The sequence below is a fragment of the Oryx dammah genome, unplaced genomic scaffold (assembly GCF_014754425.2).
Source record: "Oryx dammah isolate SB20612 unplaced genomic scaffold, SCBI_Odam_1.1 HiC_scaffold_18, whole genome shotgun sequence".
NCBI classification, from domain to species: Eukaryota; Metazoa; Chordata; class Mammalia; order Artiodactyla; family Bovidae; genus Oryx; species Oryx dammah.
This window is the reverse complement of record NW_024070202.1, coordinates 92,207,087-92,224,846: the sequence shown is the minus strand read 5'-3', so window position 1 is coordinate 92,224,846 and position 17,760 is coordinate 92,207,087. Positions and strand designations below refer to the sequence as shown.

At 42.4% G+C, this 17,760-nt stretch overlaps 1 protein-coding gene across 1 annotated transcript in view; it reads right to left on the bottom strand.

Annotated features, from left to right (window-relative positions):
• Positions 1 to 17,760, bottom strand: part of SND1 (staphylococcal nuclease and tudor domain containing 1) — a 423,281-nt gene that overhangs the window by 359,525 nt on the left and 45,996 nt on the right. Inside the window, exons 6-9 of the mRNA XM_040259576.1 lie at positions 17,266 to 17,357; positions 16,478 to 16,636; positions 14,785 to 14,891; positions 11,215 to 11,305 (exon numbers count right to left, since the gene is read on the bottom strand). Coding sequence (XP_040115510.1) covers positions 11,215 to 11,305; positions 14,785 to 14,891; positions 16,478 to 16,636; positions 17,266 to 17,357 — 449 coding nt within the window. The remainder of the gene's footprint in view (positions 1 to 11,214; positions 11,306 to 14,784; positions 14,892 to 16,477; positions 16,637 to 17,265; positions 17,358 to 17,760) is intronic.

Genomic DNA, 17,760 nt, shown 5'->3' with positions numbered 1-17,760 from the left:
TTCAGAGCACTACTATCTCTATTTTGGACCCCAAAAACAGCAACACTGGACCCCACTCTCAGCTAGTAACTCACTCCCAAGCTTTTGAGGATATTTATTCAACAGCAAAAGCACAAATATTCCTCTGTGGAGGTTTACCAGAACACTCCACCAATGTGCACAGAATAAAATTTCCTCAAAACCACACTCAGACTACATCAGGGTTATAACCAGACCTCATAATTCAGCCAGCAGTGTACAATTCACCCAATTATATTCAGAACTTTTTGTTACAAGGCCATTTGGGGGTTTTTGTAAGTAACACTTTACTACAAGGAAGCTACTGACTACAAAACACAGTCACCATGCACTTCATCTGATGAATCAAAACCCACTCTCCCCACCTTCAATGAGACCCCATCAGGAGCAAACAGGCAGCTCAACAAACTGCAGGGTCAGCTGCCACCATGAGGGAAGACTTGCAAAAGTCCCCTCGTCTTTTATATGAAACAAAAGGAGCTAGAGGCTCCTTCGCTGTGGTGGGTGTCACACTGCTAAATCCTAAAATAGTAAAAGAGCCTTTACTAACTATTCCCTGGGAGGCTCACAACCTTTTACAACAGAATATACCCATTTATTTGCAGATTCCTGCAAAATGGCTAGCCTCAACCTTTTCCTGAGAATCAGCCAATCACACAGGAAAAAAAAAAAAAAAGAGTGATTTAAGGGACAATCTGAAGAAGGAGCAAAAAAGCAAAAACCAAGTGAGAAATTATACATGACAGGAAATAGCAGGAGGAAAGCACCATCAAACAGAATGAATGAAAAAAGAAAGATGACAGTTGGAATCAAGCTGTACATCCATGGATGGCTGACGACTGCTGATGGATGGGAAGATAACCTGGGGTTTTCACATCATTAGTAATGGAAGCAGTATAGAGAAAAACAGGCTAGGGACCACAAGGATAGTAAAGGGTCTGAGAAAGAGCTCTATAGATTAGGAGAAGGGTAATTATTTTCAAGTTTTAGCTAGGTGTAAGATTAACTTGCAAAACTTGAATGGAGCAAAAACCAGGCTCAGATAACTAGCCATTCTGCTATAACCTTTTTCTTAGAGCTGAGAATCACACAAAGGCTGCTGCTGCTGCTGCTAAGTCGCTTCAGTTGTGTCCAACTCTGTGCGACCCCATAGAGGGCAGCCCACCAGGCTCCCCCGTCCCTAGGATTCTCCAGGCAAGGACACTGGAATGGGCTGCCATTTCCTTCTCCAATGCATCAAAGTGAAAAGTGAAAAGTGAAGTCGCTCAGTCGTGTACGACTCTTAGCGACCCCATGGACTGCAGCTTACCAGGCTCCTCCGCCCATGGGATATTCCAGGCAAGAGTACCAGAGTGGATTGCCATTGCCTTGTCCGCACACAAAGGCTAACTAACACTAAAGCCCAGAGAGCCAGAGCCTCAAAACTCACCTGGCCAGAAAACCTGAGTGAAGCCCAAGGGTAACCAAAAGCATGATGTGTGGTTACATGAGGACCAAGCCAAGGTCAGGGATGATTACGTAGTAGGGGTGGTCTTGGAATCCTCCAAAACAAAGACTCCCTTACACCAGCCCAGTCATTTTAAGTGCAGAACTAAAAACAGCCAAGAAGATATAACCAAGAATATGGATTCAGTAACTGAAACAAAAAGAGTGTATCTGCTACCATTACCATCTAGACACATTAATGCCAAAGTAAAAATGCCAGCCATAATGGAATCTCCCTCACTCCCTAAAGACAGCAGCAGGGGCTTGGCCAACTGACCACAAGAGAAAGACCTCAGCTAACGATTTCCCTATCCTTTGAAATCCCACATGTGTATGAAATGGATTAAAACAGAGGTCCCCAACTTTTTCAGTGCCAAAGATCAGTTTCATGGAAAACAATTTTTCCACAGACCAAGAGTGGGGGTACGGTTTCAGAATGATTCAAGCACATTACATTTACTGCACACTTTATTTCCATTATAATGTCACCGCTCATCCAACAGGAGGTACCAGTCCATGGCACGGAGCTCAGGGACCCCTAGATTAAAAGCACAGGGAGGTGGGGGAGGGGACTACAACATATCCATAGCTATACTGCTATCCCACCTTCAAACCAAAAGTTCCATAAAGCCATACCAAGCACAATAGCTAGTACAGTGAATCAATACTGCTCCTCCCTCCAGAGGAGGCACAGAACCACTGCCCAACGGACTCGGTAACTATCAGGCATCTCAACTGCATATACATCGCGGGATTTCCAAAATCTCAATGATGGATCAAGCTGCACCTTCCTCTCCCCGCAAAACCAACTCCTATTAAAGTGTCCACTGCTGGAAACATAGGGAAGCTTCGTACGATTAAGACATGAGAAATATCTAGACATTCTCTACACCCCAGTCATGCTCATAGAGAAATAAAACCAGGGAAAGTATCATAGCGCTCACACCTTCACCCTCTGATTACAGAATGTGAGGCTCGAAGCATACCCCGGTGACAAGTTACTGGTATTCATCACCCCTTATAACATGTTAGCAGCCGCAGCAGCAGCGAGCGGCTTCTCTGAGCTGTAAATTTCAGGCCTCAGCAGCAGACTCTCTCTGCTCAGCATCTCCCTTATTAGCAACCTCCTCTTCAGGAACTGTGTGCTCTGACGCTGCCAGCTAAACAAGGCCTGCCTTCCTGGAAAAGCGGGATGAGGGTGCCTGTCTGTGCATGTGTGCATGGAAGTGGGGTTTATGGGGTAAATTGTGCCATTACTGTCCGGAGAACAAGCAGCTCCTGGGCAGAAACATGGAAAAAGCAATCAAACAGTAGTTACAGTCACACAGTGCAATAAGTAAAAGGCAGAGTGGATTACCATCCAAAGCCTGCTTGTCAGCACCGTCACAGACCACATTATAACGGTGATGTTTTTAATGGTGCTTTCCACCAGGGCAATTTGAAGTATGCCCACATCATCATTCTCCTCCTCATACTACTGACCTCGAGTCAACACACACACACCTCTACTGACTACATGCTCCAAGAGCAGAATCTACCCAGAATAAAAGGTCACTAGCTGGACTCGAGATGTAAGCCCTCAACCCAATCCCCCTGCATTTCTTAGAGTCCAGCTGTAAAAGGAAAAATGAGAGGCTTAATGATGACGCAGCACAGGCTAAGATCTGCCACAGGTCAGGAGAATGGCAGAGCACTGTCGGAGGCAGGGGACATCCGTCTATCACCCTGACCTCCTGCCACATTCCCCCCATCTGCAGCGCCCATCTAAAGAGCTGTGTGTTAAATGCATAGGGCTGCTGCTGCTCAGCTTCTCAAAACACAGCAGCATCTATGAAACATACAGAAAGACCCTCAGAACAGTCCCAGACACAAACACCAGTCCTCCCAAAGCTGCCGAAATTATCAGTACCAGACAGAAAGAAAAGCAACAGCAGCTCAAACAGGGCTCCTACAGGCACCACCTTTGAGTGCCCTTGATGGGGCCATTGGAAACGGGACACCAAACACCCTTCTTACTCTCTTAACTCAAGACATCGGCTGCTTCTCCTGCTTCCCCAGCTTTCATCTGCCAGGTCTGTTCTCCCGAAGCTAAACCTGGAAGCATTAATGAAGCAACACTGCAGTGGGGGACATCAGGAGCACCCCACCCTATCTCAGCGATGACCATGGCTCACCGCACAGCCCCCAGAAAACCCCAGCTACCACCGTGCATCCTCACATGATACGAAGCACAACCTGCTGAGGCCAATACCCTTAGGCACCTAAGCACCAGCCAACAAACTGGGCGCCCTAATAGGTACTTAAAAGGAAGCCAGGCATCAGACAAATTCCCATAGAGGAGCAGCCTAAAAAATACCTGACCTGCACTCCTCGTAACTGTCAAGGTCATCAAAAGCAAAGAAAATCTGAGAAACCACCAAATCCAAAAGGAGCCTAACAAGATCTGACAACTAAATTTAGCGTGCTATTGAAGATGAGATTCTGGAACAGAAAACGGACATCAGAGGAAAGCTAAGAAAATCTGACTAAAGTATAGATTTCAGTTGGTAATAATATCAATACTGGTAACTACTTCTAATCAATGTGCCATAATCTTGTCAGACAATAATAAGGGAAACCGGGGCGGGGGGGGGGAGGCCCACTAATCTAGGAACTCTGTCAGTCAGTCAGTCAGTTCAGTCGCTCAGTCATGTCCAACTCTTTGCGACCCCAAGAATCACAGCACGCCAGGCCTCCCTGTAGTATCTGCCAATTTTTCTGTAAATCTAAAACTGTTCTTAAAAAGTCTTAATTTTAAATGTAGGTAAATGTTTACAAATCTTTTCTAAATTAACCATTTTCTTATCAGCAAATTAGTTTGCTAATTTAAGCCACAAACCAAGTCTTGACCCCTTTTGGGTTTAAGAGGGGCCACCTTCCTAACCAGAAAGAATATCCCCAGAACTTCTTTTTCATCTGAAAGCCATGTAACCAAAGATCAAGGGAGTAGCTAGTCATTTTTGTTCTCTCCATGTTACCAAACAAGAATACAAAAGTCTACACAAAAACACTAAGTATTCTTGCTTAAAAACCATCTTCCTGCTCATGCTCAGTTGCTCAGTCCTGTCTGACTCCTTACAACCCCGTGGACTACAGCCTGCCAGGCTCCTCTGTCCATGGGATTCTCCAGGCAAGAATACTGGAGTGGGTTGCCATTTCCTCCTCCAGGGGATCTTCCCAACCTAGGGATCAAACCCACGTCTCCTGCATCTCCTGCTTTAATAGGCAGATTCTTTACCACTGAGCCACCGTCTGTGAAGACATGATAATGAACTCCATACAAAGCCATGACATTTCTGCACAGCAAAAAATCAGCAGGGCCAAACCAAATAAGTACCAGTGCCCCACCCATGGACAGCTTATAACCTGACCTCTAAAACTGGACACAGTCAACAGTATCACACAGCTAACTAAGGGTTCTCCCAGATGAAGCCCCAGAGGGTAAGCTCCTTGAGACAGAAACCACTTCTCATTCTTTTGCACCTTCTCAAAGCACCTAGTTCAGGGCTCTGCTGGCTAAGCAATCAGCTGGTACAGAGAACCAAGCTGGCCGCCTCTATCTAACCAGGCTGAGCGGGGAGAAGACTCAGCCCCTTCGCCCCACCCCCAAGTGTTATTCAGGTCTGTGAAATCTGCAAGGCCCAAGCATCCAGCAGCAGGGACAGGGAAGCCAAGCCACGTGCTCAAGGGACCATATGGCTACAAACAGCACAGATCAGCTAAAACGCCACAGGGAAGGCAAGCAGGAAACTGGCAAGCCACGACAGGCACAAAAGTCTCAAGCAGGCTCAGCTAATCGCTGTGAAGTGAACACGTCTCTCTGCTAACCTGGAGAGACAAGGAGAACGTTCCCTAGCACTGCCTTCCTTAAGGGGAGGAGAACGGAAGCCAGTCTTGCAGTTCCCCATGTATCCAGAGAACACCTGGCTGAGTTTCAAGTTTCTCAGGAGTGGGACTCTTGGCCCATACTCCCATCTCCAGCTTTGCATCAGTTCCAGAAGTCACCTAGAGGGTCCCAGGGGCACAAAATTAGAGTTCATAGGTCACCTTTAGCAGGCTTTTTAGCTATTTAGCTGTTCTCTGTAAAATTACGAACCCAGGTCTCCTGCATTGTAGGCAGATTCTGTACCATCTGAGCCACAGTGGGTAGCCTGTCCCTTCTCCAGGGGATCTTCTTGAACCAGGAATCTAACGAGGGTCACCTGCATTACAGGCAGATTCTACCAGCTGAGCTACCAGGAAATAAATTAATACCTAGGAGACAGTGGTCCTCTCTTCAGTAGGCACTCTATTTGTTCAGGCCTTATGGTCACAGCAGCCTCAGAGCAGAATCCTTCAGCAAAAATTTGCAGGACTGCCAGACTATATTCAGGAAAGCCCAAGGCACCTTAGGACCTTTTTAGGTTTCCTTGCAAGAGTAGTTTCGTCATTGACAAATATTTTAAATTAGGCAAAATGACTACAAAACTGCTGCTGGGTTCTAGCTTGGGAAAAGAAATCATCTTCCCTTTTACATTTTATGCTGACATCTTGTGTTCTACAATAGGGTTTGGCAAACGATGGCCAAGGGCACATCACTTACTCTTATAAATAAAGCTTTATTCGAACACAGCCACACCAATTCATTATGCATTACCAATAGCTGTGGCAAATTGTAGAGTTACAAAGAGACTATATGGCCCAGAAAGACTGAAATATTTACTATTATGGTCACGCTCTGCTCTAACAACATATTTGAAACTGAACACATATGGGATATACACTAGTTACCAATGCCTGGCCAGCTATTTGACAAATATACCCCAAAATACTCCTCAAGGAAATAACTGTGACTTAGGTAGAGATTTATTCCATTTTCTAAATAATGGAAAAGTGATAAATGACATGAAAAATGACCTACTGGGGACTAGTTAAATAAATTATGATGCAGCCTTACAATGGAACACAAGGAACAATAAAGAAAGTTCATATATTTACTTTGTTACCCTCCCTAAATACTTCTACACAAAAATAAAGGGTTTGGGGGGCTGTTTTTCATGGGCTGTTTTTCATTTTGTTTTGTCTTGTTGTTTGCCAAAGCCCAAAAGGACAAAGACAATGAGAGAGAAGAATATAGCAACAAAACTTGGAAGCTGGGAAGCAGAGGAACGAGTGGTAACTGATTCTACAGACTCACGAAAGCTAAATCCTGAGCTAGTGGTGAGAAAAGAAAATAGTCTTTCTGGTTTATAATGCAGACTTCCCCTACTCACCAAGAGTGAGAAAGTATCAAATCAGGGATCTCAAGAGGGAATGAAAATAAGGTCCAAAACTAGGACTGGTTTAAAATCTATGTAAGAAGGACCTGGATTTCAAGATGGATACCCTAAATCCCATCCTGCTCCTAAACCAGTGTTGAATACCTTGTTCTTTGAGAGACCACTAAAGGTTACCAGATATCTAAAGTAAGTCTCTAATATGGAAAATAAGAGATCAAAATAACCAAAGAGAATTAAAAACAACTTAAGAGAACACAGACTATACAGGGAGAGAAAAATCTTTAACAAAGTATTGTTAATTCCTTAAATCCTAACAGATGATATTCATCTCTGAAATAAGTATTACATGTTATTTTTTAATAGTAATAAGAGAAACATTCAAAGAACAAAGGAAGCTTTTAGAAATTAAAATACAGCATGATAAAATATCTAATAGAAGAGATGAGAGATAAACATGAAGATATCTAGAAGGAAAAGACAAAAAAATGGAAAATAGTAAGAAAAAATTAGGACTAGTCCATGAAGTTAAACATCCAAACAGAAATTCTAGAAAAATAGCAGAGAAACTAGATGGAAACCAACAACAAAAGAGTTAAAATTTAATTTTTAATATGGTTTAATTTTTAAACCACAACATGATCACACATGGATAAGCAAAGCACATCATTGTGAAATTTCAGAATAAAGAAGAATTTGCTAAGAGCTTACAGAAATAAAACACATAGCACTGGGATGGGAGATCAGAATGGTTTCAGGCCACCAAAGAAATAAAGAAAGAAAGAAAACAAACAAAAATTCCTAACAAATAAGAGTAGAACAATGTTTTCATAATTCTAAAAGAAAATAGCTTCTAACAAAATTCTATACCCATCTAAACTATCAAACGTAATAACAGAGTAAACACGAACAGTTTCAAAAAATCTACCTCCTAAGCACTCTTTTCCCAAGAAGCTAACAGAATGTGTGTCACCAAAATAAAGTAGTAAATCATAGTGAAGCCATAAGATTCAGCACCAATCCAGGAGTGAGGCAAAGGAAAACTCAAGATAATGGTAAAGAAATCCAAAGAAGACACCTTATAAAAGGAAAAAAGAACTAAACTAAACTAGACTGTTATAGGTCACAAGGCTCCTGGAAAGTACTATTGAAAAAGATAAAAATAATGACCTGAATCATGTCTTGAGAAAAGATTGAAACAGATGACAGAATGTGGGGGGTGAATTAGTAAGTATATAAAAGATATATACATAAAAATTAAAAATTAACTCCAGGAAAAACAAAAAATCATGCAGGAAACGAAAAGCAGTCATAACATGCTGCATATCTCGGAAGTGATTAGCACTTACAAAGTCAACACTGAATGTTAACTGAGCTAGAATGATGATATAGTCTTATTAGAAGGCACAGAGAAAAGTACATGCACACCCACGTGTGGAAACACTAAATCCTCTTCTTCCATGGTGTGAAGGAAGAGGGGTTACGCCTGAAAAATTAACAGCAAGCAACTGAACGTTTTAGTCGAAGATGTGAATTAGCCAAGAGCTGAAAATGGTTGCCTCAAGTGAGAGGGAAATAAAGAGTACACTTCTCTTAAGAAGCCCACAGAGTTCTTTAAAAATGTCTACACAAAAAATTTACAGTTAGAATTTGTCAAATCCTTCACTAACCTAACCTGCTATGGTTAGTATTAGATATATTCCTATAACAAACTGTGCCTGTAACACTGTATGTAGCCTGTTAAATTAGTCAATGTCTCATTTTGTCGACAGTTAAGGAAATTTAGGTGTAATAAAGTCACTGACATCAGAACTCCAAAAATACAATTTAAAAAAATAATAAAAATGTCTACATGTTAAAAATAAAAACCTACCAACTTAAAAATTATATACAAAAGAATACAAGTCAGTACTACTCAAAAGTGACTGCCAGTCTGCAATGAGATAAGGCGCTTGTACCAGAACATAAATCAGCTACATCACTGAGAACATTGCTGACATTTTTTCCATAGCAAGATCTTCTTGATGAAAGCAGCAAGGCCTTGATTTACATTCTGGCTCGAGCTCTTTATACCATACCAAACCATTCTGAGGAGGACTGGTATAGGTCAAAGGTCAGCAGACTTTTTCTGTACAGGGCCAGATAACAAATATTTTATGCTTTGCAGGCCATATGGTCTCTGTTACAACTCACCTCTGCCACCATACCACAAAAACAGCTCCAAACAATATGTAAACGAAGAGACATGGCTATGTTCCAATTTACTCATGACACTGAAATCTGAATTTCGTATCATTCCAACATGCCACAAACCCTTCTTTCTACGTAAAATCCACTCTTAGCTCACAGACCTCATAAAAACAATGGTGGGCCGTATTTGGCCCATGGGCCAGTTTGCCAACACCCACAATTGACAGTATGATCAACTTTTTCTTTCATAGTAATTTCATCTAGTATGTGTGTTTTTCCTTCTTTTTATGCTTTTTCCTATTAAAAAAAATAATAATCCTGAAGGAGTTAAAAAATTCACTGAAAACCTTTTTCTCTCTACTCTCTGAATAGGCCTGTATCTGAATGACCTAAATTTATGTTTAGGATACTACAGGATCCTTAATCAGATAGCTTTTATAGAGATAACCTCTATTCTGGCATTATAAAAAATAAAACTTCATTGTAATTTAAAAAAAGGGGGGCTCACTTTGTTTTAAAATAAAAAAGACAAAAATAGATTCTGAGATCCTGGATTTTTTTCAAAATGCAAGGAATGTTCTATATGTCCTAAAGCTCTCCTTTTTCAAGTTACCAATAAAAATCATACTCAGGATAAATGTAAAGCTGCTGGCTCAGTCATCTAATCCTTTAGATGAAGAATTTTTTTTCAGCAATGCCTTAGTTTCCCAAGTAGCCAAGGCCCAAAAGCATTCCAAATCTTCTAGGTTTCTCTACCAATTCAGTTTCAACTGAGGAGGGGCTGGTAGGGACAGTAGTGTAATGGGACTCTCCCAAGGGTCATCTCTATCACGAGAATTGTGATGATGGTGAAAACTGGAAGGCCTGCCTCCTTGGTGAGTGAATGGTCATGCTTTCCTTGTGTAGCTATGTCCTTCTATAGTCTTAGGACAGATTACAGGAAAACATAAACCCAAGTTCCAACTGGCAGAGCAGCTATGTCCAAGTCCCCCAGCTGCTGTGGTCCTCATACAAAGAAGCAGCGGTCCATTCTGATCTGCATCAAGATGTGAAAGCCACATATGGAGAATCCAACCAGGAGCTCCTTCAACTAACGTCCACTGAAAGGCACAATTACAGTTAACCTGACAGCTGGTGTAGAGACAGACCATCTACTAGGAGAGGAAAGGGGCCGCTTGAGCACTCAGTGACCTACTGCTTTGGGCATCATAAAAAAGAAAGTGAAGAAATTCAGTCAATTCCTTGGAGACTTGTTAAAATTTTACCATTCTAAGAGAAAGCATTCCAAAATTTTTCAGGCTGACAGTGCCACCTAGTGGCTCTCCACCTTAAACTTATCGTTGGACATTTAGGACGGTCACTGGATAGTTAAATATCCAAGGATATTTTAAGTCCATTATGACAAAGCTTCCAGCATGTCTTGCCAAAAGTAAAAATAAGTTAAAAACATTAGCAATTTTGGGAAAGCAAGGTCTACTATAGGTTCTACCACTCAAGGTACCAAACCCTGCGATGAAGTTTTTTCAAAAAAACCACTTTTACAGCACTGCTGCTGGATCCAATCTATTCGGTAGTTCAGCTGCCTTCTGAGACATCCATCCCAGGAAAGTGGAGCGCCCTCAGAAAAACACATCACAACAGAGAAAATTCAGAACCACAAAAACATCCCACATTAGAAAAAAATCAAAAACCACAAGAGTCTCAAAACAGAAAGAAGAGAAATTTGAGGTCTTATACCCTTGGGCATAAGAAATCTAAGAGAGGGAGTTCCCTGGCGACCCAGTCATTAGGACTCAGTGCTTTGATTGCCATGGCCGGGGTTCAAGTCCTGGTGAGAACTAAGATCCTGCAAGCTGCGCAGCACAGACAAATAAAAGGAAAAAAGGCAAGCGAGAAAGAAAGCAAGCAATCTAAGAGACTGTCATTTGCTAAGCAGACAGACAGAATCTCTAGCATATGACAGATTTCAAAGGGTCAAGATGCACAGTTTTAACCCATGAATTTCTAATGAAGTTATGCAAATCTACAGCAGAAATTTACGTTCTTATAGTTTCCAAGTTCCTTACAACAAACACACCTGTGCAGGCAATCACACACACATATGCACGCATCAGTGCTTTGCCTTGCAAGAGAAACGCTTCAGCCCTTGACTGATTATTCAGATCTCTGTATTATCACTAGCCTGACAGCGTGCACAGTGCAGCGCCAGATGCTCAGAATGACTCACCTTGGCAACAAACTGTTTGTCCTTTTGGTCCAAATTAGCAGTGGGAGCCACGTAGTCTCTCCATATTCTCAGCCTGCGCTCCTTGGCAAACCTGGCAACAAAGCAAGGATTCAGATCACTCAGAGGGACTAAGGCAGCGATGGAATCCACCATCCACCAGGAGCAAACAGCACAAAACCCTACCCTATCTCACAGACAAGGCACCCAGGAGAAAAGGCTAATCAGACCAGCACAAAGTGTGACCACCCCGAGGAAAACGATACAGCACCTGAAACAATTCCACATGCACATATGCCATAAACCCACGGCTGACAGGCTGGGGTCTGGGCACACCCTTTTTCAAGCCTGGAAAGTACAAGTCCACCTTGCTAATTAATTAGCTCTTTGGCGTATCAAGTACCTCTTTTTAAAAAAATATAAACTTAGTTACTTTAATTGGAGGCTACTTTACAATATTGTATTGGTTTTGCCATACATCAACATGAATCTGCCACAGGTGTACATGTGTTCCCCATCCTGAACCCCCCTCCCACCTCCCTCCCCATACCATCCCTCTGGGTCATCCCAGTGCACCAGCCCCGAGCATCCTGTATCATGCATCAAACCTGGGCTGGCAATTCATTTCACATATGATATTATACATGTTTCAATGCCATTCTCCCAAATCATCCCACCCTCTCCCTCTTCCACAGAGTCCAAAAGACTGTTCTATACATCTGTGTCTCTCTTGCTGTCTCGCATACAGGGTCATCGTTACCATCTTTCTAAATTCCATATAATGCGTTAGTATACTGTATTGGTGTTTTTCTGACTTACTTCACTCTGTATAATAGGCTCCAGTTTTATCCATCTCATTAGAACGGATTCAAACGCATTATTTTAAATAGCTGAGTAATACTCCATTGTGTATATGTACCACAGCTTTCTTATCCATTCATCTGCTGATGAACATCTAGGTTGCTTCCATGTCCTGGCTATTGTAAAGAGTGCTGCGATGAACACTGGGGTACACGTGTCTCTTTCAATTCTGGTTTTCTCAGTGTGTATGCCCAGCAGTGGGATTGCTGGGTCGTATGGCAGTTCTATTTCCAGTTTTTTAAGGCATCTCCACACTGTTCTCCATAGTGGCTGTACTAGTTTGCATTCCACCAACAGTATAAAAGGGTTCCATTTTCTTCACAGCCTCTCCAGCATTTATTGCTAGTAGACTTTTGGATAGCAGACATTCTTACTGGTGTGAAATGGTACCTCTTGAGTGATTCCTAAATGCCAGGCGCTGGGGTGACAGACAGACAGACTGCTCTCTTAAGTGGGAGGGGAGAGCGCACACGTCTAACAAAAGTATTTTTAAGAAGCATAAGCCTGCTCATTTCTATTTGTATTATAAAAAGGTCGTTGTTCACTCAGTCGAGTCTGACTCTTTGCAACCCCATGGCCTGCAGCACACCAGGCTTCCCTGTCTTTCAGTATCTCCCAGAGTTTGCTCAACCTCATATCCACTGAGTCGGTGATGCTACAAAGACTGAGTAGGATATAGTCATTGTGCTCTGAGTTCACTGCTTAATTATGAAAGACAAACATGCTTCAAAAATAAAAGAGCACTGTGACGCCCCCCCAGTGGTCCAGTGGTTAAGACTCCATGCTGCCAGTGCAGGGGGCGCGGGTTCAATTCCTAGTCAGGGAACTAAGATCCCATATGCCACACAGAGTGGCCAAAAGATAAAAGAAATTAAAATAAAATGAATGCATAAGGAAATATCTAAATATATAAAAAGGTTATTAGCTACCCAAATCCCACATGGAAAACACGAACAAAATGGTCACTATAGTGCATCTAATGAGGAATAAAAATGGACAATAACCCAACAGAATTTAAACAAAAGTTAAAAAAGCATGTTGGTAAACATTTGTTTTAGATTACAAAGCCCAGAAAAGACTTTTTGAGTCAGAGTAAGAGAGGGACAGGGAATATGTGCAAAGATTTACATATATACATACACACACACACAAATATTTTATATCAGTGAAACACTGTCAAAGTATTTATTTAGAAATAAAAGGAGGTAGGGCAAAGGAACTATTAAACTGTTATTTCTGAAAATGGTATTGCAGCTTTTCAAAGCAGTGCTAAAATGAGAAAAGACAAAAGCAGCATGTTGTAGTTGTAAAAACACGTGAAATACCTCAATAGAGATTTACTGACAATGCAAGCAAGTTCTAACACAGCATGCAAAACAGTAGGCAAGTAATCATATCATTGAAATATGATCTGCATTCCTGGGTCTAAATCTGTTTTTTAATGATAAGCCATCTTAAAAATCTCCTGTAGATGTTATAAAACATGTAGAAACTGTCACTGTAACTTTCTTCAAAGAGAAGAAGGAACTTAAAGAATGCAAAAAGAATCATCAACCAAAATAATAATTTAGAAAAATAGACCTACGGGGTATTCTGAACAACGGCAACAAAAAAATAAATTGAGCATCACAAAATAGTCAGAGATATTTGGAAAGCTGTGCTCAATACACGTATTGTACGTTTTGAATTTAATTGTAGAACATAAGAAGACTACAGTGTATACAATCACTGTGTTTTTTCCAAGCATCTAGCTTTGTCAGGTATGCCATATTAAATGGCCCAGATTAAAATCTATTTTTATAAAAAGTTCTAAGTATTTCTGCTTACAAGTAGAGAAGGCTGTAAAAGAGACCTAAGAAAGGAGAAATTCAGTTCATGTTCTTGCACACCTCTTTGTCGTGTACCTCAAAGGCAAAAAACTACACTGTAAACTGTATGGCTCTGAAATAAACCACACAGGCTCGAGTGGAATGTCACCAGTGGTCCTGGCCTTCTACCTAAACATATCCTGGGAGGCCGTGGGTGCGACTTTATGAACATCATCTCTACTCATCTATCTGCTTCATTTTTTTCCACCTGGAGACTCAAGTTCACCTATACCTGGAAACACCTGAAATGGCCACTGATCTTTGGCATATCCATTATCATTTTTCTAGAAATCAGTTATTGCTCCATCTGCTTTAACTATGGGGCACCTAGCCAAAAACACGACACCTTACAGTTGTATTAGCATTTATAACTACAGCATACAGTTCGATAAATTAGGGCATCAGGCTTTGCAGCATCGTTGGATAGTCTTATTTAGGGACCCACAAGCTCTGTCTTTCCATCATACACTTGGCTCCAGCCTGCACGTCAGGAAGGAGCCGATAAGTTATTTCATTGTCCTCAGATGAGCCTCAAGTTTATTTCGTTTCAAATGCCTAAAACCTGAAATCTAAGTGAGAGGCTTGGGAAAAAAGTGAACTGAAACCATTAAGAAAGCACCTCAGGTGACCAATAGTGTTTGAGTGAAGAATCAGGAGACAGCCCTGGATTAGACTGACCCGGAGACTGTAAGCCAGTCACTCCTCTGCGAGACCCCAGCTTCTTCTGCAACTTCCCCGATCCCTTACATTGACATGGCCGGGTGAGAGAAGATCCCGAGGTTCCTTTCCCTGGAGTCCCCTACACCTAGATCCTTGGCTAGAAGGCATCCCCACCAGGCCTTACCTCTCAGCTGCCCTCAGCTTCTCTGCGCCCCGTGTGTAGACCGCAATCGACCAATCCACACAGCGGGCAAAACCTTCCTTCAGGAGGAGCTCTGTGATGTTGCCATTCTAAAAAATAAGGCAGGCACAGATTAGATTCTGTTGCAAGGGAATCCGTTTCTCTTGACTTCTGACCTGATTAACATAGCCACAGTCTATTTTGTAGTTAAAAAAAAAAATGAAGTAGAGTCATTTCTCTCACGAAGAAACCAGCCCTATGAGGAGACGCTGTTCTGTGACTCCCTTCAACAGCCCTGGCTTCATATCCCCACAGCACCCAGCACAGCAACTCACACTTAACAGGCGTAGGATAAATGTTAGTGGCAATGAATGGAATCGGCATTTCAATAGCTCTTCTTGTGGACAGAGGATGTTCATCTTCAGCAGAGATTATACCTTATTATTTCCTTTCCTGAGATCGGCATTTACTTCCTTTTCATAAGGGGAGAGCCAAAGAACAGGCTGAGTAAGGGAATAACTACAGTTACATTTTGCCCGGTGAATTACAATTCACATTCTACAGCGACACAGAGCCATCTGGCAGGGCTCTGGCAGACAGCGAGCACTTCAGAAGAAATAGACATGACCTTGGCACATTCCAAACCAAGCCTCCCAGCCTTCCACAACTGCCATCATGGAAGAATTCTCTAGCCAAAGAACAGTAGTTTCTTCTGGTACTGGATATGGGTTACAATAATGACAATTTATTTAAACTGGGGTGTTAAAAAGCAATTTCCCATCTAAGAATATCCCACCTACCAAACTATACACTAGGGTAAAACTCCCAGTAGTCAGAACTACAAGATCTTAACCTACTTCCTACTCAAAAGCAGCATTAGGCAGCAACTGAATAAGGCTTGGGACACAGTTTTTCCAAAGGAGGGTTTCCTCATGACAGTTCTACCCATACAGTAAGTCCCCTACATGTACACCTTCAAGTTTCAAACTTTCAATGATGTGAACGTGTGTTTGCATGTCTAGCCATGAAAGTTAGTTCACGGGTTGGTGTACACTGTCACATGGGTGCATCCTCTGCAAGGGGTTGTGCTTTTGTGTACTTTATTGTACAGTACTGTATAGAGTACAGGAATACAGTATCTTCATTTCAAGCCCAGGATATCTGGAAAGAGGCGTTAAAGCTAGCAGCATATAGCCAATTGTGTTACTTGGGTACCAAGCCTAACTTTGTTGTACTTACAAACAAATTAGACTTAACAAATACTCTCTCAGAACTGAACTCTTTCCTCTGTAAGGGACCTGCTGTACTCCAAATAGCTAACCTGCTTTGCAAACCTCACCAATCCCATTCTACAAGTTCCACTGCCACTTCTTAACTGATATGGCAGCCTCCCACCTTTCTTACTGGCAATCTTTAGGACTAGCATCTGGGAAAACAAGTGCAAACGTCCTTCCTCCCCTTATAAACCCAAGCACAACTGAGATTAGTTTTCTGAAAGTACAAAGTTGCAAATCTGTCCAATTCTATCAGAGAATGGATAACTCCCTAAAAAGGTCTCAAAGTCAGTAGATGATAACCCTACCAAGATACTTCAATGGCTCCTAAACACAGAGAGGAAGAACAGAGGCCAAATGCAGCTCTTCAAACCCCAAGTGGACCCCCGACCCGCGTGGGCCGGTCTGCCAGGCTCACTCACCGGGTGCAGAATTGTACCCAGAATGTTCTGGTTGTGGCAGCTCTCCAGGATGATCTGGACATCTCTCTGAAGCAGTCGAGACTCAGTAAAAAATTTGGCTTCTGCAGCAAAAGGCTCTGGTGTTTCACTCCCATCCGCTTCCCGTCGGAAAGTTGGGCACTAAAGCACAAGGCAGGCAGGCGCATGGGTGCTGGGCATGCTCAGCCCACAGGGAACAATCCAAACAGCACAAACCCCACAAAGCTGAGCTAGGAAAGGTGTCCAATGAGGTCTTCCAACCCTTCTAAAAACATACTGATAAAAAGCAACTGGAAATATCATCCTCTTAGCCTTCTTGGTAAAGCAAAATAAAACTCATGACAACATGGGGGAAATCATTAATTACATTTGAAAATGACCCCTTGCCAAGAAGAGATTCACCAGTGCCTCACTTCAAATCCCTGATTTTTTCTTTAATCAAAATGGCTATTTTACATTAAGAGAACACACTCGGCAAACTTTGCGTGTGCGTGCTTAGTTGCTCAGTTGTGTCCAACTCTTTGCGATCCCATGGACTGGCTTCCCTTCCCCTCCTCTTTAGGTTTCAACCATCTCTAAACAGCCCACTCCAAACCAACTCTGAGTACTTAAAAAAGTCTTATTTGATCTAATTAGAACTGCACTGCTGCCAAGCTTAAAGTACTCCAGTCGATGTTAACAGCCCATACTAGAAAGAAATGGTATGGACGAAGTCCCCCCATCACCGAACACTTCCATGAACCACCCCGTAGCCCAGCGTATGAGCTGACCTTGATCCCTGACAGCATGACCGTGACCAGGTAGTAATCTGGCAGGAGCAGGGCCCTGACCACACTGCCGTCCCGCACATGCTCGATGATAGCTGCAGGACAGAACAAACGGCTTGAGTGACACAGGTCATGCCAAGGAGAAACAACGCCCCATCAAACTGCCCGGAGCACAGTTCCTCTTCCCAAATCCGGAGAAAGCCCCACTCTGGGAGGTGATGATGCACTGGCAGATCACGAGTGTTCACACAGACTTCTGCCCAAACTACTCCAGGAGGATTTGGTTCAAACCAACTGCTACATCTTTTGAACCTTCTGGGACCTCTTGGCTCATACCTAAGCTCTGTTATCTATAAGCCAGGTTTCTCACCTGTATACTGAGTGCCTGGCAAAAACTAACAATAAATCAGGATTGGTAATCATTTTATTTTACTGAGTCTGCAAGTTAATAAGGTCTCAAAGTAGAACTGAGAACTATATAGTGGGGGGGGGGGGGGG